Source organism: Coccinella septempunctata, chromosome 5 (assembly GCF_907165205.1).
Source record: "Coccinella septempunctata chromosome 5, icCocSept1.1, whole genome shotgun sequence".
Classification (NCBI taxonomy): Eukaryota; Metazoa; Arthropoda; class Insecta; order Coleoptera; family Coccinellidae; genus Coccinella; species Coccinella septempunctata.
In genome coordinates, this window is record NC_058193.1 from 39237502 (window position 1) to 39257489 (window position 19988).

Sequence of the window (19988 nt, forward strand, 5' to 3'; positions counted from 1 at the left end):
ATGAAATAAATTAATTTAAATTGAATAATTTAATTTGGAACAGTTATTACATAAAATATTTCTTCATCTATTAGTTTCAAATAAGCAGAAATGTTTTCAAACATTGAATTTCAAAGATTTTTTTCAGAATCAGTTTGTCATTTTTTCAGCACAAGTTTAAATTATTTCAATATGATACTGAAGGAATGAAATAAGTACTGTTCTAACAGTCATATTGCACCATATTAAATAAAATCTGGCATTAAAATATCCATAATTATTATGATAAAACTTCATCACATTAAACTTTTATAATTAGTAAGAATGCAGAATAACTGGTGCAGATATTAGAATAAAATCATTAATAGGCTCAACTATTTAAGTCTATTCTATAATTTTCAATTCAATTTTATTTGTAATATAGTTAATTGACCAACTGTTTTATTTATTCTTAACGAAAAAGAATTGAGTGCAGATCTTGATATTTTTACATTGAACGATTGGATCTGGAATGTGTACTGGTAAAGCTGCATCTAAAAATATATAATTGATTTTTCTCCGAACCGATCTGTACTTCGGAAATCTAACTGAAAGTTCAAGCCTGGATGAGTAATGATTTCAGCGTCAGTCCTCACGAAAATCCTGATGAATATAAGAAAATAGCATTTTTAATCTTTTCAACCGAACAACTTGTCGAAGCAAGCGTGGCAATAGGGCCTATCGGTGTGCTCTTTGAATGTGCCTTTGTTCAACTGTTTCAAACAAAACGCACATACAAAATGTTCTGGATGGAACTTCCTGAACATGGCCGTGATGCAACGGCCTGAAATCGGCTTATGGCAGCCGGCGCATAAAGAACCGCGCTTCAGGTGATAGTGGGTCTCGCAGTACGGTTGTCCCTCGTGGTCGAAGAAAGAGCCCCCTATGAAGGGCTGGCGGCAATCCTGAAAAGGAATAATAACAATCAACACATTGGTGCACACCTCTGGCTAGACCTGAATACGCGGGGACTACCGTGGATCGATGGAGTGACGAATGGGGAAGTTAATCAACATCACATTTTTAGAATGGACTTTTCTCGAAAACGGTGCATCCTACGGCATAAGGCTAGTATACATTTTTTGCGTAAAAATATACCTTCTACAAGATTGTATATTCGAAATACTGCAAATGTTCCAAGAAATAAAAATGGGGCGTTTTGCCTGCGCCACCCCTTAGTAATACCCGTCAGTTATCTGATCTGGGTCATTAAGTGTATTTCATTCCATTGAGGCTGAAAAATCACAGCACTGTACAAATTTTCATCCAATTTCCTCTATTAGTTCCCCCAAGAATTAAAAATAACTGTCTTGCCACTTCAACTTCAACAGTTTTTAACCTTATTTCGAGAACTGGCATTGTAGGCGTGGTGCGACCGTAAAAAACGTTCGGTCAGTTCGTGAAGAGTTGATAAAGCTCATTAAGAATCGTTTGAATGACAGACAACAATTACCCATTTCATAAAATCTATTTGCAATGTTCGCAAATCAAACTATTTCTGGAATAATGTCTGGCGCGAACCCAATTGAGATTTCGATAAACGTGCGAATTGTTGATCCTTCAGATTATAAGCGCGAAGATGAGATTAAGTCCCATTCGAGTGTTGAAAAACGATCCAGAAAATATTTCTTAAGAAAAAAGCTGAAAACTTTTTTTCTACACCGTTTTTCCCGATTCGGCCCTGATAAAAAGATAAAGTCATTTTAAGTTTTTTTTACGAGCTATGCCACCCCTGGAAAAACAAAAGTACCTTCAGAATAACAAGCTAAATCTATGACACTACACATCTTTTCAACAGAGTAGTATTCAGGAAGGGTACCAACTTTTCAAATTTCACAGATACAGAGATTTTTGGTTTTGGTTGGTTTGGTTTTATATTTGGTATGTTTATGGTACATACCAAAAGATTAAGATTAATCAAATAAAGGAAAAACTATATTCTGAAATTCATTTCATTCGATAATACCGTTTGTGAAATAGAACTACAGCCTGTATCTTTTAAACCGAGCCGATTCGACGAAAATGGTATAGGAAAAAAGCGTTTCTTTTGACCCAACCTGTATACGTTCGTTGTGCGTTTACCCCGCAACCCCAGAAAGCTTTCGAAAACCGCCGATTTCCCAAAACTACGAGTCAATAAACCCGAAGACGCGGTAGCGTCAATATTTTCGCCGAACACGATGTAGGCCACAACTATATTCGCCCACTTCGACGTTTCTCAACAATTCCCGAAACTTAAAATAGTATCGAGAGATCCAATTACCTCAGGTCGAACGGTAATTCGCACCTGTTAACGAGAGGAGATCCCAAACGAGCCCACCTGTGAGAAATCGTCGAAAAGGCTCTCGATACGGTTGCGGCCTTATTTGAGTGTTCTGGTTTTGTTTTGTTTGTTTTTTATTTTTTTCTCTTTATTATATAAACGTATTTACAATAGCTTCATAGAAATAAAGGGCGGTTGTTGAACCTTTTTTTAAGCATGCATATTTGTTGTGTTCATTAGGGGGGGAGGCATAGTTTATGGGTCAGGGGCATTCATTCATCTTCTGCTTCGTCGGCGCCAATGCATTTTGGGCATACGGCTCTTCCTTCAACGGCGTAAAAAGTGGTTCCTTGCACTGCCTTCTTGCAATCCTGACGGGCATTACGAAAAGTCATAAGAGATCCTATAGGGCGTTCAATATTCCTGAACTGCTACATTGCCTCGTTCAGGAATATTGATTTTGGGGGTTGGGGGGGTTCTGATTTAATACACAGGGTGTACTAGGCGCTTTATTTCATTTCGTCCTGTGGAAGAAGTATCTGGAATGTTTGGAATGGGGAAACTTACCCTACAAACGAAACAATCCGGATGCCATTGACTGTTCAGAGCTGAAATGTAATTATCCATGATCGGGCGATTACAAGCGCCGCATTTAGGGGCGAACATGTCGAAATAATCCTCACGGCAATAGGGTTTACCCTCCCTTTCATGAAAACCATCTTCCCCAAACTGTTTGCCGCATTGGGCGCAGAAGAAGTGTTCCATATGCCAGGTCTTCTCCAAAGCCGTCACGCATTTCTGTAAAAACGTGAATTAACCGTTGTTTCATCAATATCCTAAAGGACACCTACATCCAGAATGGGACCGTTGCAGTAGGCGCATCTCGGGCTGAACAGGTTGTGGTAGTCGATCTCGCAGTACGGTTTTCCCTCGCGTTCGAAGAAATTCCTGGTGCCCAACTCCTGGGAGCAGTGGTTGCAAGTGAAGTGCTCTGGATGCCACGTTTTCCCAAGGGCGGTGATGACCTGGCCCACTATGGGCTTATCGCAGGCGCTGCAGCATCCCTTCTGGCTCGTGTTGACCCCTTGGCGACTCATATCGGCCTGTAGGTTACCAAGCATATGATCGAGGTTCTGCTTGGGGGCTGGGGAGGTCTGTGACTGGGTCGCTTTGGAAGGGTAGATCTTCTCAGGTGGACTGGCGATTGGCTGCTTGCCCTACAAACAAAAATCGTCAGTTTCTCAGCGTTTTAACAATGTTATTCTCTGACCGTATGGATAGGAGACCGGTGGAAACTGAGGCAAATCCGATTTTTCTTACAGTATAAGGCTGCCCCACCTCGTACCCCCACCTTTCGTGGTGTACGTAAATACAAAACAACGTGCCGTGTGTTAGGGCGCTGTTGCCGGTTGTCGCGGGTTTTTCACGTTCGATCAAAAAGGACGGTCTCGCAGAAATATGAGGCCGATGTTTTATGGAAACCATTTCTATTCGCCGCTCTATATTTATACGGGAGTCGAGTGAATATAGATCAAACTATAAATATTCCCACAACGGTCACGAATAATCCAGTTTCGGTTGATGCCACCCATGGGCGTAGCACAAACGAGGATAAAATAAACAATGTATTTGCACATCTCTTCTCTATTTACGGAAGTCTATAACCGCAAATCTTCGCCTATCGTAGTTTTCTGGAATTGTTATCGTGAAATCTTATACTGCTGAACCTACACGAAGTTACTTTATTGACTCATTGAATGCTCTCAAGATTTTGGTTCCAAGAAAATACTCATATTACATTCTGCTCAACAGGCCCTTCAGGTATATGTAAATACAGGGTGGGTCTTCGACTATTACGAATATTTGAACAGTAGACTCTCGAGGTAAAAAGAAACACTTTTTTCATGCCATTTTTTCTGATTCGACCCTGATAAAAAGATATAGCCCTTTTAAGTTTTCATAATGAGCTATGCCACCTCTTAAAAAACAAAATTACCTTCAAAATAACTAGCTAAATCTGTGACACAACACTTTTGTGGATCTTTCACAATCTTTGAACATTATTTTTATGGTCATAATGAGAAAAATGGAAGTTGTGAGTGATATCTTGTGTTAGAGAAAGATTCATTAAATAAATTAAAAACTATATTCCGAAATTCAGTTCATTCGATGAAATTGTGTTTGAAAAAAATAACATTTTTTATGGTTTTTCAACAGTCTGTATCTTTTAATCCGAGCCCATTCGGAAAAAATGTTGAGGGAAAAAAGTGTTTATTTTGACCTCAAGAATCTATACTGTTGAAATATTTGGACGAGTCAGTGTTTCACTTTGAGTTATGGATTGGAGAAATATTATTATTATTCAAAGACTTATGCCCAACCCTGTATACTTCTTTTCCACTTGGTACTAATGGACATCTAAGATCCTTCAAACCAAAAACTTATAATGCATACTGAAATAGTATCTTTGTTTTCTGTTCAAGCCTCATCATCGTCATAAAAAAATCCAAGAAATAACTAAAAAATTGTGATTTTTATCTATACGGAGATTGATAGTTTGATAATTGACCCGGCACTGGATGGTCACAGCGAAAATGATCGATTTGCTTGTCAGCTAAACGAAATACGAGTATATTCTTTTCACTACTAATCGCCTCATTTGCAAATTTTACTGCAGAATGAAAAATTGCCATTTCTCATGAAGGAAATTCGCTATTCTAGAATATACACAATAACTCTTTTTTGCTGATAATTCGTTTCGAATATGATTCACAGAAACTTACATGAAGAGTTAATTAGCCCACAACTCTAAGTATGCAGATAAGATAAACATTTTTCTTTTGAGGCTCGAAATTTTGTTATTGCTTTGTGTATTTATCCTGAGACTCCTTAGTCATTATAGATTCTTGTTTATTTCACTTCAAATTCGATAACAACAAGCGCTCAAAGAATTTGTAGTCAAGTAGACTATGAAGCTATGAAGGTGACCGTCCTGTACCTAAATGTAGCGCCTAACCAATAAATTTCTAGAACCTACACCTCGATTGATTTAATTTACAACTTGAGAAAAAATTACTAGAAGCTTATGCACAATCCGAAACGCCTGGATTCAAATCTGGAGATATAGATGGACAAGCACACAAGTATAGTAGTAAGTTTGAATACGTAAAATTAAAACGTTTCCTACCTTGCTCGTAGATAGACTAGCCATCAGTTCTTCCAGCTCCTTAGTAGCCTTGGAAGCAGCAGGTGTTTTCGAAGTAGATACTTCGGAAGAAATAAGTTCGGTTTCCCCGGGGAATCCAGTCTCTGTCTTTGTTTCTTTCACCGTGATCGTTACTTTCTGGGGGCCGGTGTAAATAACTTCACTGAAACATTGAAAAATACGAATGACAAATTTGGAAAAACGATGCAAAAGCTAACATCAATTTGGCCACATTTTGGGCAACAATGATTCGCGAGGCAAGAAACTAAGAATAAGATTTATCCGAATAATTTTTTTAAGAATTGGAGGAAAGAGTTAAAGTAAAGAACTCAAAACTCACCGACTATTCTTGGTATCGGACATGGTTGGAGGTTCAGTTTGAAGTATTTAAAGGGAACTAGGACACAGCACAACAACTGCTCTGACTGTTTGAAGCAGAAGTGTGAAATGATTCATTATTTGAGTGTTCACAACGGAAGAAACAGGTCATCTTCAACCACACCACGTCGATTTATTTGCATTTTTATTACGCTAAATCCGACCGATTTGGAATCTGTTTATTATGATGTGTTACACGAAGAGAATGATAATTCTGTAAATTGTACCATTAAAGGATTATGCAATTAGAGTGAAACAAAGATAGATTGAGAAGTTGGCTGTATGGAACGCAGGGAGAAATTCAAACTTATATTACGAACGTCCGAAATGGCCAGTTTTAGTTGGAACACCTCGTATAATTTTAAAAGAACAATCCTTGCTGATTGACGATTTTTTTATTCATTCTCCAGAATGTACATACTTCAAAATACTTAAAGATTCCAAAGGAAAGATATTTATTTTTCCATTTAACCCTTCATTTGGGTAACTGCACAACCTGATTATTTTACAATCAATGGTACGAAATTAAGGAACTAAATCAGGTTCCAAAATGAGACAGATCCGATGCAAAAAGTTGGAATATCTTTCGCATTTTCAATGGAAAACACGTCTCAATCAAATCTATTAATATAAACGAATTATGTCATAGTTAGTTTGAGAATATTAACATCAGTGCCTACGTTTCGTCTAAATTTAAAGTTACAACGATATGGAAACAAAGTCGGTATTTTTACTCGGGGATCTTGTTGTCAACGTGATAGATGTAACAGAGCCCTACGAAAAAAATTGAAAATGGACATATAAATTTCTTTACGACTTTTTCTTCGATTTGGCTTTCGTCAGTGCCAACTTGGCATGCCAGTATGCCAGTTTATCTCATTAGATCCATCTGGATGATTTAATATTTGAATGGAGAGTTTCATGATACGTATATGAAGTCAAAGAGCAACTTTATTCTTATTTTAAAATGAGTACTCACCCCGAATCTAAGCTGTCCAGCAGGCTGTCTACTGTGGGCCGATTGGAGATGCTTTGGGCACTAGAAGGTCTAGAATGTGGGCTCCTAGCTCCAGATCCATTAAAAGAAGCGTTTTGCGACCCGTTCAACCCGTGGTCTGAAAATTGTCATTGAATTCATCTATCAACCATTTCACACACTCTTCCAATCGACTCACCAGAGAGGTTAGCGTATCTCGAACTGCTGAGATCTTGGAGCAAGTTGTCCAGTTCCATGAGGTTGTTGTTGTATGCACCTGGTTTTCTTGGAGGTTCAGGCGGCGAGTAGTAGTTGTTGGTGGACTGTCCAAGGGACGGACTCTTGGAGTCGGATAACGCCCTGGATTTCTCATAGGAAACCTGTGATTGAAGGTTCGATTCAAGAATGCACCGCATAGGTTAGTAATAATGACTTACCGTCGAATAAACGCTCTCATTTCTGGACGCTGGACTTCCTACTGGGGATTGTTTTGAAGTCCTGGAGGAATTGAGGGAACCTGACCCTGGGATGGTGCTTTGTAGGTCAGCCAACAATGCGTCTGCAACAAAATACGGTCCGATAGTTACACAACGAAGACCTAACATACTTAATTGCTTCTCGATGAATCAAAATGTTGCTTGAATTCAATCCCTACAGTAATAGTTCATCGAAAAATTGAAGCAGTATCTTCTCGACCTTAGAAAACAAATCACAGGCCTTACCAATTTCTAAAAACGATTGGTCCAAAGACAAATCACCGGTTTGCGTCTTCATTTCTTAACGCCACAAGTCAACATTCAGCACCAACAAGGAATGAATGAAATGGAGAATTTTGCCTTGTTGGGAAACGCGATAGCATTGATAAGGTGTTGGTAATTCTGAGGAAGCACGTCCCTCTCTGAGACACGTTTCTTTCTGCAAAGTGAGGCGAAATTCTTGGTGTTGATAAAATGAGTAAGAGGCGATATTAGAGCTGATATGGATTTTATCAGTCATTTCCTCGACTCTTCCGTGGAATTTCGTTTGACAATATCCGTCGAGCATGGCTAGATTCACACGCTGTAGACGAACTGTGATCATGAATGGAAAGATGACTAAGGTATGAGATCGAAAAGAGTAAAGATTGAAATATAGATTAAATGAATGGTCAATACTTCGACAATGTTGTAATTCCATCACTATGCTGCCAACTGAACAGGGAAACAGAGACCTAAGAAGAAAAACGGTCATCTTTTGGATGATGCCCAATTAATACACCTACATAATTTCATTATAAGTAGCATACTACAAAGGTTGAAAAAAACCTTCCACCCACATCTTTTATCCAAAGACACGCCAACAAATAATGCTGATACGAAGATATACCTACAGTATACACCACAATTTACTAGATATAGTTATTTGTTTAGGATTCGTATAAAGTTGGATGATCTATGAGAACGAAAAACCATCATTTCCATTCGTTCAGAGCAACAAGAACACACTGTAACAAACAGTTACAACTGTTTATCAAGGGCAAGGACGTTCGTGTTATGTCATTCTAAAACTCCTACATGTCATTATGTTGGTTTATGAACCTTGAAATCGATGGAATACCGATTGTACGTTCTCCAAACGAATGTTTGATTGGAATGGCACGTATTCGAACTGGTTCGTTGATAACGTTGGCATTTGCGACTGGATGCCAGGTTTGAAATCAATCAGCGTTTGTTAAATGGTGTTTGCAGATCGGATGTGAAGGAAAGCGACAAATTCTAGTTTCTCCTCTCGCGATATGGGTCCAGAAATTGATAGAATTGAATATGAAAAAGCATGATCTTGACATGGCAAGAGGTAATAGCTAAAATAACTGAAAACAAGTGGGATGGGGAATATTTTCCCGAAAACGTTAACTGAATATTAAAGTTTTTCATTCGTAACTTTTCTTTAAAGCTCTCTCTTAGTGTAGCTCAAGCAGTACACGATTTTTGAAGGCAGAAATTAAATTTTTTCGAAAATTATTGATTCGTCACTTCAATGAGTAAAGTTCAAGCACAATATGAGGTAAAAGTGAAAGAGTTTTTCAGAATATAACACTGATTAATCAGACTAATGGAGTACAGTGAAGAAATACCATTGAGCTTATACCAATACTCAATGGAAGCTTAGAGAAGAATAGAGTTAGCACAGCAGAGCAGAGGAGAGAAGTACATGGAGCAAACATGAATTGCCTATATCTATACTCAAAGGTAGAATAGGGAAGAGTAGGGTAGGGCATAGCAGATCAAATCAGAGTAGAGTAGAACAAAGCAGAGATAAGTGTGGTGGAGTAGACTGAAGTAGAAGAGAAAAGAGCAGACTACAGCAGAGATGTGAAGGAAGTGAAATATAATGAAGTAAAATGAAATAAGCCAGGTAAAGTTGAGAAGAAACCCATTGAGAGCCTTCGTAAATCTTCATCGTGAAATACAGAGGAAATGTCACGTTTCTTTGATGTTTCAGTATGTTTTTTTTCATTTTGTCAGCGAACTTACTCAAGTACTTTTCCCATTCGTTCAGACTCCTGAAATTCCTCCTGGATCGACGGTCCATATCTGCCGGCAGGGAGGGATCGAAAGTGACGGTTTTAGGGCTGGGGGTGCGCCTGCGTAAACTAGAACTCATGACAGTTCCTCACCAAAATTTCGCGAAAAGCGGCACCACTCGAAACTGCCAAAATTCGCGGGAGGAAAGAGCGGTCCTTTGGCGGATCGTTCTCGGAACTGAACGGTTCGCGAATTTTGGAGTAGGTCACCACACAAACAATTGGTTTCGTTAGACAATAAACGTTCCCCGAGGAAGTTTGGAGGAGTAGAGCTCCGGGCACACGATTATTACGGATAATAATTATTAACGTGTTCGATCTGAGTTTTGGCAAGCCGGTACGGTCACTAAAAATAGAAGATTTATTACGAAACTCGCAGCCAGTCGAGATGGGATTTTTCCGAAGAAACTGGAAAATTGGGAGGTTCACAGAGGCGAAAATCGATCGACTGATCGTACGTGGGGTAATTTTAATCGGTATCGCTGATTAAGAATTTATTCTCAATGATACGGTTGATAAATCTTATCGCGGGATCAATTTATTGATCGTGTCATTTAATTTCGCATATACATAATCCGTTTTTGGGATTGCAAGAGAGAAAAACTCGAATGAAATCGTTCATTTTCTGCTACAACGTTTTCTAATGGGAATTGATAGATATCGACAGCCACAACCGTGTAGAATTGCCAAGAAACTACGTGAAATTCCTGTCAAATCCCCAACGAATTCTTGGTTTCTATTGGACATTTCCAATGGGATCACTTCTCGAATAACAAAAGACATAACTCAAAGCCGAGTTTTTCACGCACATCTTGATTGAAACTAATCCGAAACTTACACATCTCTGAAATCATTCCCAAGGCTTCCCGCCTACTTTTCATTCTGAATACGATTAAAATGAAAAATTATCCGCATGCTACCTTGTTAGTTACGGAAACATCATTTTTTGGTCGATCCGAGAAGAAATTGCGTACCAATATCATAGTTTAATGAGACACAAATCAAGAAATCAACAATTTCGAGGGTAAACTATTCAATTTCAATTTCCAGGTGAGTCAGAACGATATCACAAATTCAAATCAATATTTTCTACTTAGACTTACTTCCTAATTACAAAAAATCAACTATTTCAGTCTTATATAGTCCTTTCCCTAACAATCATCAGTCACAACGAAAAATGTTCCAGACAACCCTCCCGAAAATTTAGGGTTTCAATAAACGACGAATTTTCAAAAGATTCATCACGAAATTAACATGTCTATTCCACTCTGACTTCATTCCTCTGTGGAGGAATCTTCCTGTTCTTCATCCCCAGACTTCTCCTCCATATAAGCCAAAATGGGGGACGCACAGTCGAACTTAGAAGACAAAAGCCTCAACACCTTATCCTGAATTTCGTCAACTTGCTCCAGAGGCGTGTAATCATCAGAGGAAGACCTCGAGATTGTGATGATCTTGGGAGGTTCCATAAGGTTATCCAAGAAGTTGCTGAAACTCTGCAATAAAACGTCTATTTCTTCGTCTGTAGACACGTGGTGAGGTAGCTCATGGTCGTCGATAGTGCAACCAGCGGAGTAAATCAGATCCCACTGTATATCTTCGATTGGGTAGTGTTCTGACAGTGCTTCAACTAAAGATTCTACTTGAGCCTGTAAAGGACTTAGGTTTGCTTCTTCGGAGTCCGGCAACTTTTTGAATTTCTCCAGGTGGAGAAATAGTTTCTCGATTTTGGACATTTGAGAGAGACGGTTTTCCTGAGCTTCCAGTATCTGGGAATCGGTGTAACTCTCTGGACCAGTAAAGGAGAATAGTTGTTGTAAACGTTGATAAAGACCGGCTTTATCGTAGAAGTTTAAAAATGGGTTTTGAGTACTGAAAAAATCCAAATCGATATCAAGTACGACGGGGTTTTTATCTATGGTTTTGGACAAGGCTCGTATAGCCTTGATATCGTCAGTTTGGGAAGTTATCTGGTTTCCTAAGGTCACACAATCTAAAGTGACATCTTTCACCTCCTCCAGCTGTCCTTTTGGTCTGTACAAACCCTCGGCAATATAGTAATTCTCCCTGCATTCCAATCTGATGGTTTTGGTTTCTTTACATTTACCAACGTAAATGGTCTGGTTCTTGTTCCGTATCTGGTTGGCCCATGGTGGTCTAACCCAGACGACGTGTCGGATTATACCGTTGTAGCAATTCGGTATTATCCAGTTTTCGATGTCGTGGGCTTCGTACAGCTTCGGGGCGTCGTAGGCGAAGTCAGCAGGCATGTCCTTGGGGATAAGCATGTCAGGATGGGAGTCCAGGTGAACGAAAGTGTTATCAGAGATAGGCAGGCATTTTTTCTTGATCATTTGGTGTATGAATTCGACGACCCTGTGGTGGTCCTCGGCGATATAAATCGGTATTTGTTTCGGACTCTTTTGAGATTGGTGACGGTCACCTGTTGAGGAAAAAATATTTCACTTGTCGGTAATGGAAGACGCCGTTTTTTTAATTTATGAAAACTCTAATTCTGAGGCTTAAAATCAGGTACCTATAACCACTACACGTGTCGCTCTATAAGGTTAGCATTAATTTCGGAATATAGTTTTATATTTGTTTGATGAATCTTTTTCGAACACAAGATATCACCAGTTTTCTAATTATGACCATAGGGAATACTCCTTCTGACGAAAATGATGTATTTTTTATGAAATATCTTTGAAACGTCATATTTTGAAATAACCATTTCAACCGTTTCCCAAAAAAATTATTTTAAGCACTTAAAAATGAAAAATTAAAATGAGTATTTGAAGTTTGAAGCGTTTTGTGAGAATTGCACAAGCTGGCAACATCGACTGAAATATGCCTTGATAATAAAGGACAACAAATGCATTATCTTGATGAGATAGACAAAGATGGCTGTCTATGAAGTCGTAAAATTTTATGGGATTTTTATGGCCGGTTGCAGTTGAGGCTCGCCAGCAAGTACGCGCCTGTAGATCAACAGCTGTTATTTTATAAACAAGCTGATCGGACGTTGTTCTTCTGATTGTCTAGTATGCGCAGTTGCCAAATCGTAAACTTAAAACCAAGCGATTTAAATTTTAAAACCCCATATTTGAAGAATGATTTTGAATAGTTTCCGCGGTACATTTGAAAAATTCATGAATGAAGCTCATAATTATTCAGTTTGAACTTGCATATGCAGTGATAACCCAAATTGAGGAGAATTCCCCATCACGTACCATGAAAATACCAAAAATTCAAAGAACCCAACTGTAAAATAAAAGTATTCTTCATATTTTCTCGTACAATGTGCTGTTTTCGAGTAATTTGAGGTTAAAAAATAAAAAATATCTGTGAAATTCGAAAAACTTTGACCGAATACAACTCTTTTTAAGATATCCACAGATGCGTAGAGCCACAGATTCATTTAGTTATTCTGAAGGAAATTGTGTTTTTCTATGGGTGGCACAGAGCTCATTATGAAAACTCAAAAGGGCTATATCTTGTTATCAGGGCCGAATCGGAATGAATGATACAGCAAAAAAAGTGTTTCTTTTGACCTCAAGAATGTACCGTTAAAATATTTGTTCGAGTCAAAGAGTCAACCTGTATATTATTGTATCTTGGATAACTAGAAATTCATAACTACTGATATAATCATAAATTTTTCAATACAAGGAGTAACAGTTTGAACGGGTTTATTGTATATAATATAACCTGGTAAATGTACATAAATATAAAATTAATAACAAATACGGAATAAAAACAATGATCACATTTATCATATACGCGCGAAAAGAATACAATAAGAAACAAATCTACGATGTACAAAGCTTCACATGAAGAAAGGTCGACTAAACAACCAAAATAATCGAATTCATAAAAACCATCCTGTTCCCTTCAAAGTTCGGAGACATCCTCCTCATCATCTTGGCCCTCCGGCAGGGCCAGATTTGCGTTCGATGCATCGGAATTATCGACCTCTCCCGTCTGCAACGTTAAAAACTCCAGAAACTCCTCCAATTCATCGGTACCCCTTTCATCCACATCCTCACTGACACAAGTAGAATCAGAGTCAACACCAACAGCGTTGCCTTGATCGTAGACTATCGGTACTGCGCAGTTGAATTTGGAGTTTAGCAGCTCCAGCAACCTATCCTCTATCTCGGCGTAACCCTCCAGGTCAGATCTGGCTATCGTTATGATGCTAGGCGGCTCGTAGAACTCATCCAGGAAATTCTCGAAGGACTTGAAGAGCAGATCCAGCTCCGCAGAGTTGGTCACGTGGTGAGGATGTTCGTGATCGCCGAAACTGTGTCCGCAGTCGTACAGAAGGTCCCAGTCCACGTCCTTCAAATCGTGGCCGTGCCTCTCGAGCTCTGCCATGATCTCTGCTACTTTTTCGTAAATGGGACTGGGAGGTATGTCTTCAGGATCCGGTAATTTATGATGTTGGGTCAAATGGTTGAAGTAGGTTTCTATTTCCTTGAATTGCTCGGATCTCATCTCGACCGTTTCGGTTACGGCTTCATCCGTTTGGGATGTTGGCCGGATGAAGACGAAGAGCTCCCTGAGGAGCTCGTAGACGATGGTGTTTTCGTATAGGAACAAGTAAGGGTTCTCGGTGATGAAGAATTCGAGGTCTATGTCCAGGACGGTGGGAACCGTTTGGTTTTCGCCTAAAACCGCTCGCCAGTACTCTGGACAATCGTTTTCGTAGCTCAGCTCGTTGCCCAGGGTGATACAATCCAAGGTTATGTTCTTGGCGTCGGTCAGATTGTCTGATGTGGTCCAGAGGCATTCAGCTATGAAGTAATTCTGCTTGCAGTCGACGTTTATGTAACTGCTTTCCTTGTGTTTTCCTACTTTGAACGTCACGCTGTCCTCCCTTATGTGTTCGGACCAAGGCGGTCTCACCCAGATGATCTTCTTGAAGATGCCGTTGTAGCAGTTGGGCAAGATCCACCTGTCGTAGTTGTGCTGTAGGTACAGCATGCTGTGGTCGAAGGACTCATCGGCCGGCATCGTATTGGGGGCCAACAGATCTGGATTTGCGTCCACGTGGATCAGGGTGCTGCCATGTTCTGGGAAGAATTTCTTGTTTATCATATCGTGCACGAATTCGATTATGTCCTGGTTTTCGTTAACGATACATATGGGGATTTGCTTGCTCTGTCTGGCAGATTGGAAGTTATGACCTGGAGAAAACGCTTTTTTTGTAGAAGTTAGACATATTTGGGGTCGACACACAACAGTTTTGAGACATCCACAAACAAAACTGACGAACAATCTTGATTTGAGAGTGTACAGGATGTTACCACTATAAAATGCAAACCTCTAATACGTATAGGCAGACTATAGACTGTTGTCACAACTCCATGCCAAAGCTTTCTCCACAAAATTTTGAAGAAAATGTATCAATAAAATAAGAATGAATATCATTAAAAAATCACGGAAAATTAAAAGGAAAATAACAGCAGGGAGGATTGAACAGAACCCTTAACATTTATATCTTTTCAACTTAGAGTCATCAAAATCAAATTGAGAATGAACAAATTCAAATTGGTATTAACTGAGGAAAAGTTTTCTCCACTATAATTATCGATAAAATCTTCAGATTTTTAACTAGAAGAATTGCTCTTTCAGAATATGTCTCACATTTCCATCTACGGTTATTTTTATTGAGAGAAAAACTACTCTAACGGTGACTATCGAAAAATTTCCAAAAACATGGAATCACCTAAATGCACTGCCAGATATTCGGATATTTGGTATGGAAATATAGGTTTTCGAACACGTTGAATCCATTTCGAGCAATTTCGAAAGCCTATCTCCCTTCCTTTAGATTTTCATCTTGGAAATTGCATTTTTCAAAAATTACAAATTTCAATCTGCGATATCTCCTGTTATATTCGTCTGATCCAATTGGGATTTCCGGTTATATAATCAGCATTGCCTAGGCTGCCACCCTAGCACAAAAACTCGATTTCGAAAATCCCGATTTTTTAGGTCAAAAATGAACAAGGGGTTAGACCCCCCCTAAAATACAGACACACACTTAAAATTTTTATAAATATGAAATTGATTATTTTCAATTTGAATGTGTCAAGTCTCAATTTGATTCTGATTACACCAATTTGAAAGTGTTTATTTTCAATTTGATTTCAACTTGAAGTTGAAAAGGTACAGTTTTAACACGAACACGAACTTAACGATATTTTCTTTCTGCACCACGACAAAATTAGACCAGCACACATACAAAGTCATTCCTTGACGTTTCTCCCTCTGACTCACCATTGAATTGAGGATTTTCCCCCTCGCTGCCTCCAGGAATCGCTACAGATTGTACGTATTCAATAACGTTAGCAACCGCCTCTTCTGGTGGCTCAAATTCTTGCAGCTCTTCAAATTCCGGGAGTTGTTCTTCGGTGGGCGTTATGGGTTCTCCGATATTTCGATCGGCCATTATTTATTGGAAATATTCGGAAGAACCTCACAAAACGATGGTGAAAACTGACAACTGCAAATATTGGCTTAACGCATGTGAATAATTTGACGATAAACGAGAAAAAACATGTGTTCTTTGGATTGTTTTGAAGGGCTACCGATTACGGGGTGTAGTTAATAAGAAATTTACTTCTTGAATAATGGTTCCTTATTTTCATTCACTTCAGGGCGTGATTCTAGGGGTCGAAATATAGAAAAAACATATCAACCATACCACGACTGTCCTCCTTGATATTATATGTCGCTACATACAGCATAAATGCAGTTAAATTGATAATTAGGTCCGAAATGAAAATGCAGAATCTTTATCTGGGACTAACGCAGTTTCTTTCGACTAAAAAGTCTGCTCATAACAAGGGAAACTAGGGGTGTCATCCATGGGAAGTATTGAGATCGTTTTTGAAATATTTGAGAACAGGAAAACTCGTGTCATATCTGAATTACCTAGGAAGGGCTGCAAAATATTTAACGTCTTAAAACCTATTTTAATTTGGCAACTTACATCCTGGCAAAGTACCATTCTTGATCGTGCACTGATAAGGATGCGCCCAATCAGAGGGTTGCATCTTTCCATACATCGTCCTGTCCATGCCTCTTCCAAAATACCACGATTTATATCACCACACAGTTCGGCGTATCACCACCGGCAAAAAAAGTCACGTGATGCGCGTTTATCCTTCAGAAATCACATCCACCACATATCATTGTTCGGATATTATGTATTTTTTCTTGTCGACGGACAGGGCGCGCGCGCTGGTTTCGACGACGACAAATTTAGATTTCCTCAGGAACATAAAAACAATATGACAGTGCTGGGAGACGTACAGCTATACCTGTGTTTATTTGCGGATATGGCTAGAGACACTCATCCGTTTCAATGTTTGCTGTTCAAAAGAGATGGATGGAACATCTACTGCTCATAATTTCGATTGAAAAATTATCGATAAATGTGTAAATCAATTAACCGTATAGTCATATAAGGAAAATAATTCAGCTTACTCATACAGTTTCGACTCAACTGAAACTAGCATTTGTTCACTCTGCAATTTTCCTCGCTAATAAGAATGGGGCAAAGCTACATAATAATTAAAATTATTTCTGAGGATGACGTTTTTGCTGTGGTACTAAAAACAACTCTCGAGTAGTAAAACGGTTATATATACACGTTATCTGAATTCACGAAGAGAATTGTATGAATTAATCATGCCTGTTTGAAATAAATTAGAACTTGAGAGCGTTGTCAATTTTTAATGGAAAATCCCGCCTAAATGATGTTATGATCCATTCCAAGACGTTAATCTTCGGGAATTTGGACACCCAGAGAAAAATCAACATTGAACGACTTATATTCTTGCACACTGGAACAAATCTATCGTTTTCAATATGAAATTTTCGACGAATTGATCTACTCGACGTTGAAATCAAACGAAAACTCAAGACGGTTAGTGCACCAAATTTCAATACCGAATGAAAATGGACTGCAATAAGGTAGGAGAGGTCCAGCTCAAAAAATCAGCCTCTACCACTACGTCTCCATAAAAGGCGAACAATTTACTATGTCATAAATTGTATGGATATTTATTAGGTCAATCAATTCGCGAATCACGAGTCAACCAATGAAAGTACGTTGGACTTATATGGAATAGGAATGTGCCCAAAGATATTGTTACATAATTTCGAATTGATATGAGAATTGTAATTATGTTGGGGTATAATAAATAGGTACTCAGTCGCAATTGTATTTTTTATTGGTGTATTTACCTATCCTGTATCCATTCTAAGTCGAATATAAGGGAAAAAAAGAATGGCTTCACCTTATATAAAGGACCCTATAAAAGTGACAAATTTTTCTGAAATGTTTATTTTATGTTCTTTGAATTCTATACATACATCAGTTCTTGAAAGGTATCAACTCGAATGAGAAAGCGATTTCATGTACGAGGGTCTAAACTTTCTAGGCAATGTAGGTATTATTTTAATACTGGTGGATCCATCTATCCAAAGGAAAATTCGAACATTTTGAGGTTTGCTGGAATTATGATATAAATTCCTCTGCTACACTACCTTGGAGCACGAAATTGACGAAATATTGGAAATTGGAGAAGTTATCCCCCTTACACTAATTCCACGATGGAATGGAATACTCAATATCTTTCAAAAATTAAATATTAGGAGCCGATTAAACTGTCAAAACAATGCTTTGAGGTTAAGTAGTAGTTTACGCAGGTGGTTCTACGCCATACTCACCTAAATCATCCATCTCTCACTAGGAACTTATCACAGACAATCCGGAAAATTACTACACTTCTACAGGTTTTTGCTAAACGTTTTCCCGTTGAAAACAAACAGAGTATCAGTTTCAGATGTTCGGAGATCTAAAACTTTTAGCACATCTCATTGGGTAGCTGATGCGCTGCCTCTGCCACTGGATAGGCAACCTTGAATGTATCAGGAAAATATTTCAGTGACCATCAAAATGTGGCTAAGGCTTATCTGTTTTTGATTTTTTGAAAATATTTTGAGATGTTAAATCAATCCATCAATAGTCAATAGAATTATTGGTTGCAGTCAGACATTCATAGATGAAAAAATTGCTTAAAGCAAAATTCACGTCATAATTTAATGTTTCGCTTTACGCCAAGATCTTGGGTGATTTGTTATTCTTGGGCTACCTACGTGATGATATCCATGATAATATTATAGTTGCAGTTATTTGTTTATACAACCAGTTTGTTTTGTGTAACCTTTCGCGATGAACTTCTTGGGGATTCACACTGTACGTCTGAGATTTACGATAAAATTTGTTGTTGCTTCACTTCCACAACCAATTCAAAATCGAATTCTGTGATAAACTCTATTAGTGATAATAAACATGAGATATTTTCTCATTAGTCTTTTTTATATTTTATCCGTGGTAAATGCAGGTGAGGTGTGCAATCAAAATCTTGAACTAGTTGGAAGAAAGTTATATCTTGTCGATCTGTAATTAATGATTTACTCGTGTTATTGAGAGATTCGTTTTCAATTGAAGTTGAAAGACTGTATTATGTAGAATATCTACAAGAATTATTATGATTCTGTTATAATTTTGAAAGATGATTAAAGGATAAATCTTCTTTTCCCTATAAGACCACTGAAAACTCAAATAAAATTTTTTGTTTCAATTTCATTAAGACTTACTTACAATTTTTCAGGTTCCTGGCCATCTATATGCCCAGAAATCATATCAAGGGCAAGATGGGGTGCCCGAATGGCAACAGAAGTTGAGTATGCCCTTGTGCCAATACAATACGTAATAGTACATCATACTGTCACCAATAATTGCGAAACGGAAAAAAGTTGTTCAGAGTTACTTAGAAATATTCAGAATTTTCACTTGGAGGAAATGGAGTTCCATGATATTGGTTACAAGTGAGTTTCAAACGAATAAACTAACATGTTAACTTTATTGAGCTTTATATAGGTTATTCAAATTATTCTGGGGGGATTTAATATTTTATCTATATATCTATACTCATGATGTCATTGCTAGAAGTATAGAAAATTATTGGGTTTGCAATTTTTCTTCAACAAACAACCAATTTATTCATAATTTACGTTTCAACTCTTCAGTTTTATGGTGGGTGGTGATGGTAAAATTTACGAAGGTGCTGGATGGCACAAAGTTGGAGCCCATACGAGAAAATACAATAGAAAATCATTAGGATTAGCTTTCATAGGAAATTTCACAGGTATATGTTTGGTTTTTGGGGTTTGGATGAGATTTAAGTCAACAACATTATATTTTATTCCATAGATGATGTTCCTTTTGAGAAACAACTAAAAGCTGCCAAAGATTTCTTAGAATGTGGTGTGGAGTTGGGAGAACTCGATGAAAATTACAAGCTTCTCGGGGCTAGGCAAGTAAGTGAAACAGCAAGCCCTGGACTCAGATTGTATCGCAAATTGAAAGAGTGGACCCATTGGACTGCTACACCTTAGCTTTAAGTCATCATTTTTTGTACATTTTATAGCTGAATGAATTAAAATAAGGAGAATATGACGTTTTAATTCAATCCATTTCTAGCAAGTGGAATCTTATTTAATT

The 19988-nt window shown here is 38.1% G+C and overlaps 4 protein-coding genes across 8 annotated transcripts; 1 reads left to right on the plus strand and 3 right to left on the minus strand.

Annotated features, from left to right (window-relative positions):
- Positions 1–14: 14 nt before the first annotated feature.
- Positions 15–19225, minus strand: LOC123312960 (leupaxin-like). Of its 5 annotated transcripts, XM_044897597.1 has the most exons (9): positions 19086–19200; positions 18149–18339; positions 7278–7399; positions 7040–7220; positions 6844–6979; positions 5469–5649; positions 3133–3498; positions 2849–3079; positions 15–923 (listed from the first exon to the last, which is right to left on the minus strand). In XM_044897597.1, exons 2-9 carry the CDS (start codon positions 18159–18161, stop codon positions 657–659), a joined length of 1497 nt encoding a protein of 498 aa, XP_044753532.1. In that variant the 5' UTR covers positions 18162–18339; positions 19086–19200; the 3' UTR covers positions 15–656. The 5 variants fall into 5 exon arrangements, with proteins under 5 accessions (XP_044753532.1, XP_044753531.1, XP_044753529.1 ...); XM_044897596.1 differs by lacking the exon at positions 18149–18339 and having other exon boundaries at positions 19086–19225; XM_044897594.1 differs by lacking the exons at positions 18149–18339; positions 19086–19200 and adding an exon at positions 9354–9849.
- LOC123312963 (UPF0489 protein C5orf22-like) lies at positions 10375–17651 on the minus strand. The gene is made up of 2 exons (XM_044897602.1): positions 16404–17651; positions 10375–11846 (listed from the first exon to the last, which is right to left on the minus strand). The coding sequence occupies exons 1-2, from the start codon at positions 16489–16491 to the stop codon at positions 10678–10680; spliced, it is 1257 nt and encodes a 418-aa protein (XP_044753537.1). The 5' UTR covers positions 16492–17651; the 3' UTR covers positions 10375–10677.
- LOC123312962 (UPF0489 protein C5orf22 homolog) lies at positions 13076–15939 on the minus strand. The gene is made up of 2 exons (XM_044897601.1): positions 15689–15939; positions 13076–14592 (listed from the first exon to the last, which is right to left on the minus strand). Exons 1-2 carry the CDS (start codon positions 15858–15860, stop codon positions 13295–13297), a joined length of 1470 nt encoding a protein of 489 aa, XP_044753536.1. The 5' UTR covers positions 15861–15939; the 3' UTR covers positions 13076–13294.
- On the plus strand, positions 18643–19943 carry LOC123312965 (peptidoglycan-recognition protein 2-like). Its single transcript, XM_044897606.1, has 4 exons — positions 18643–18825; positions 19096–19312; positions 19514–19632; positions 19698–19943. The coding sequence occupies exons 1-4, from the start codon at positions 18774–18776 to the stop codon at positions 19880–19882; spliced, it is 573 nt and encodes a 190-aa protein (XP_044753541.1). The 5' UTR covers positions 18643–18773; the 3' UTR covers positions 19883–19943.
- The last annotated feature ends 45 nt before the right edge of the window (positions 19944–19988 follow it).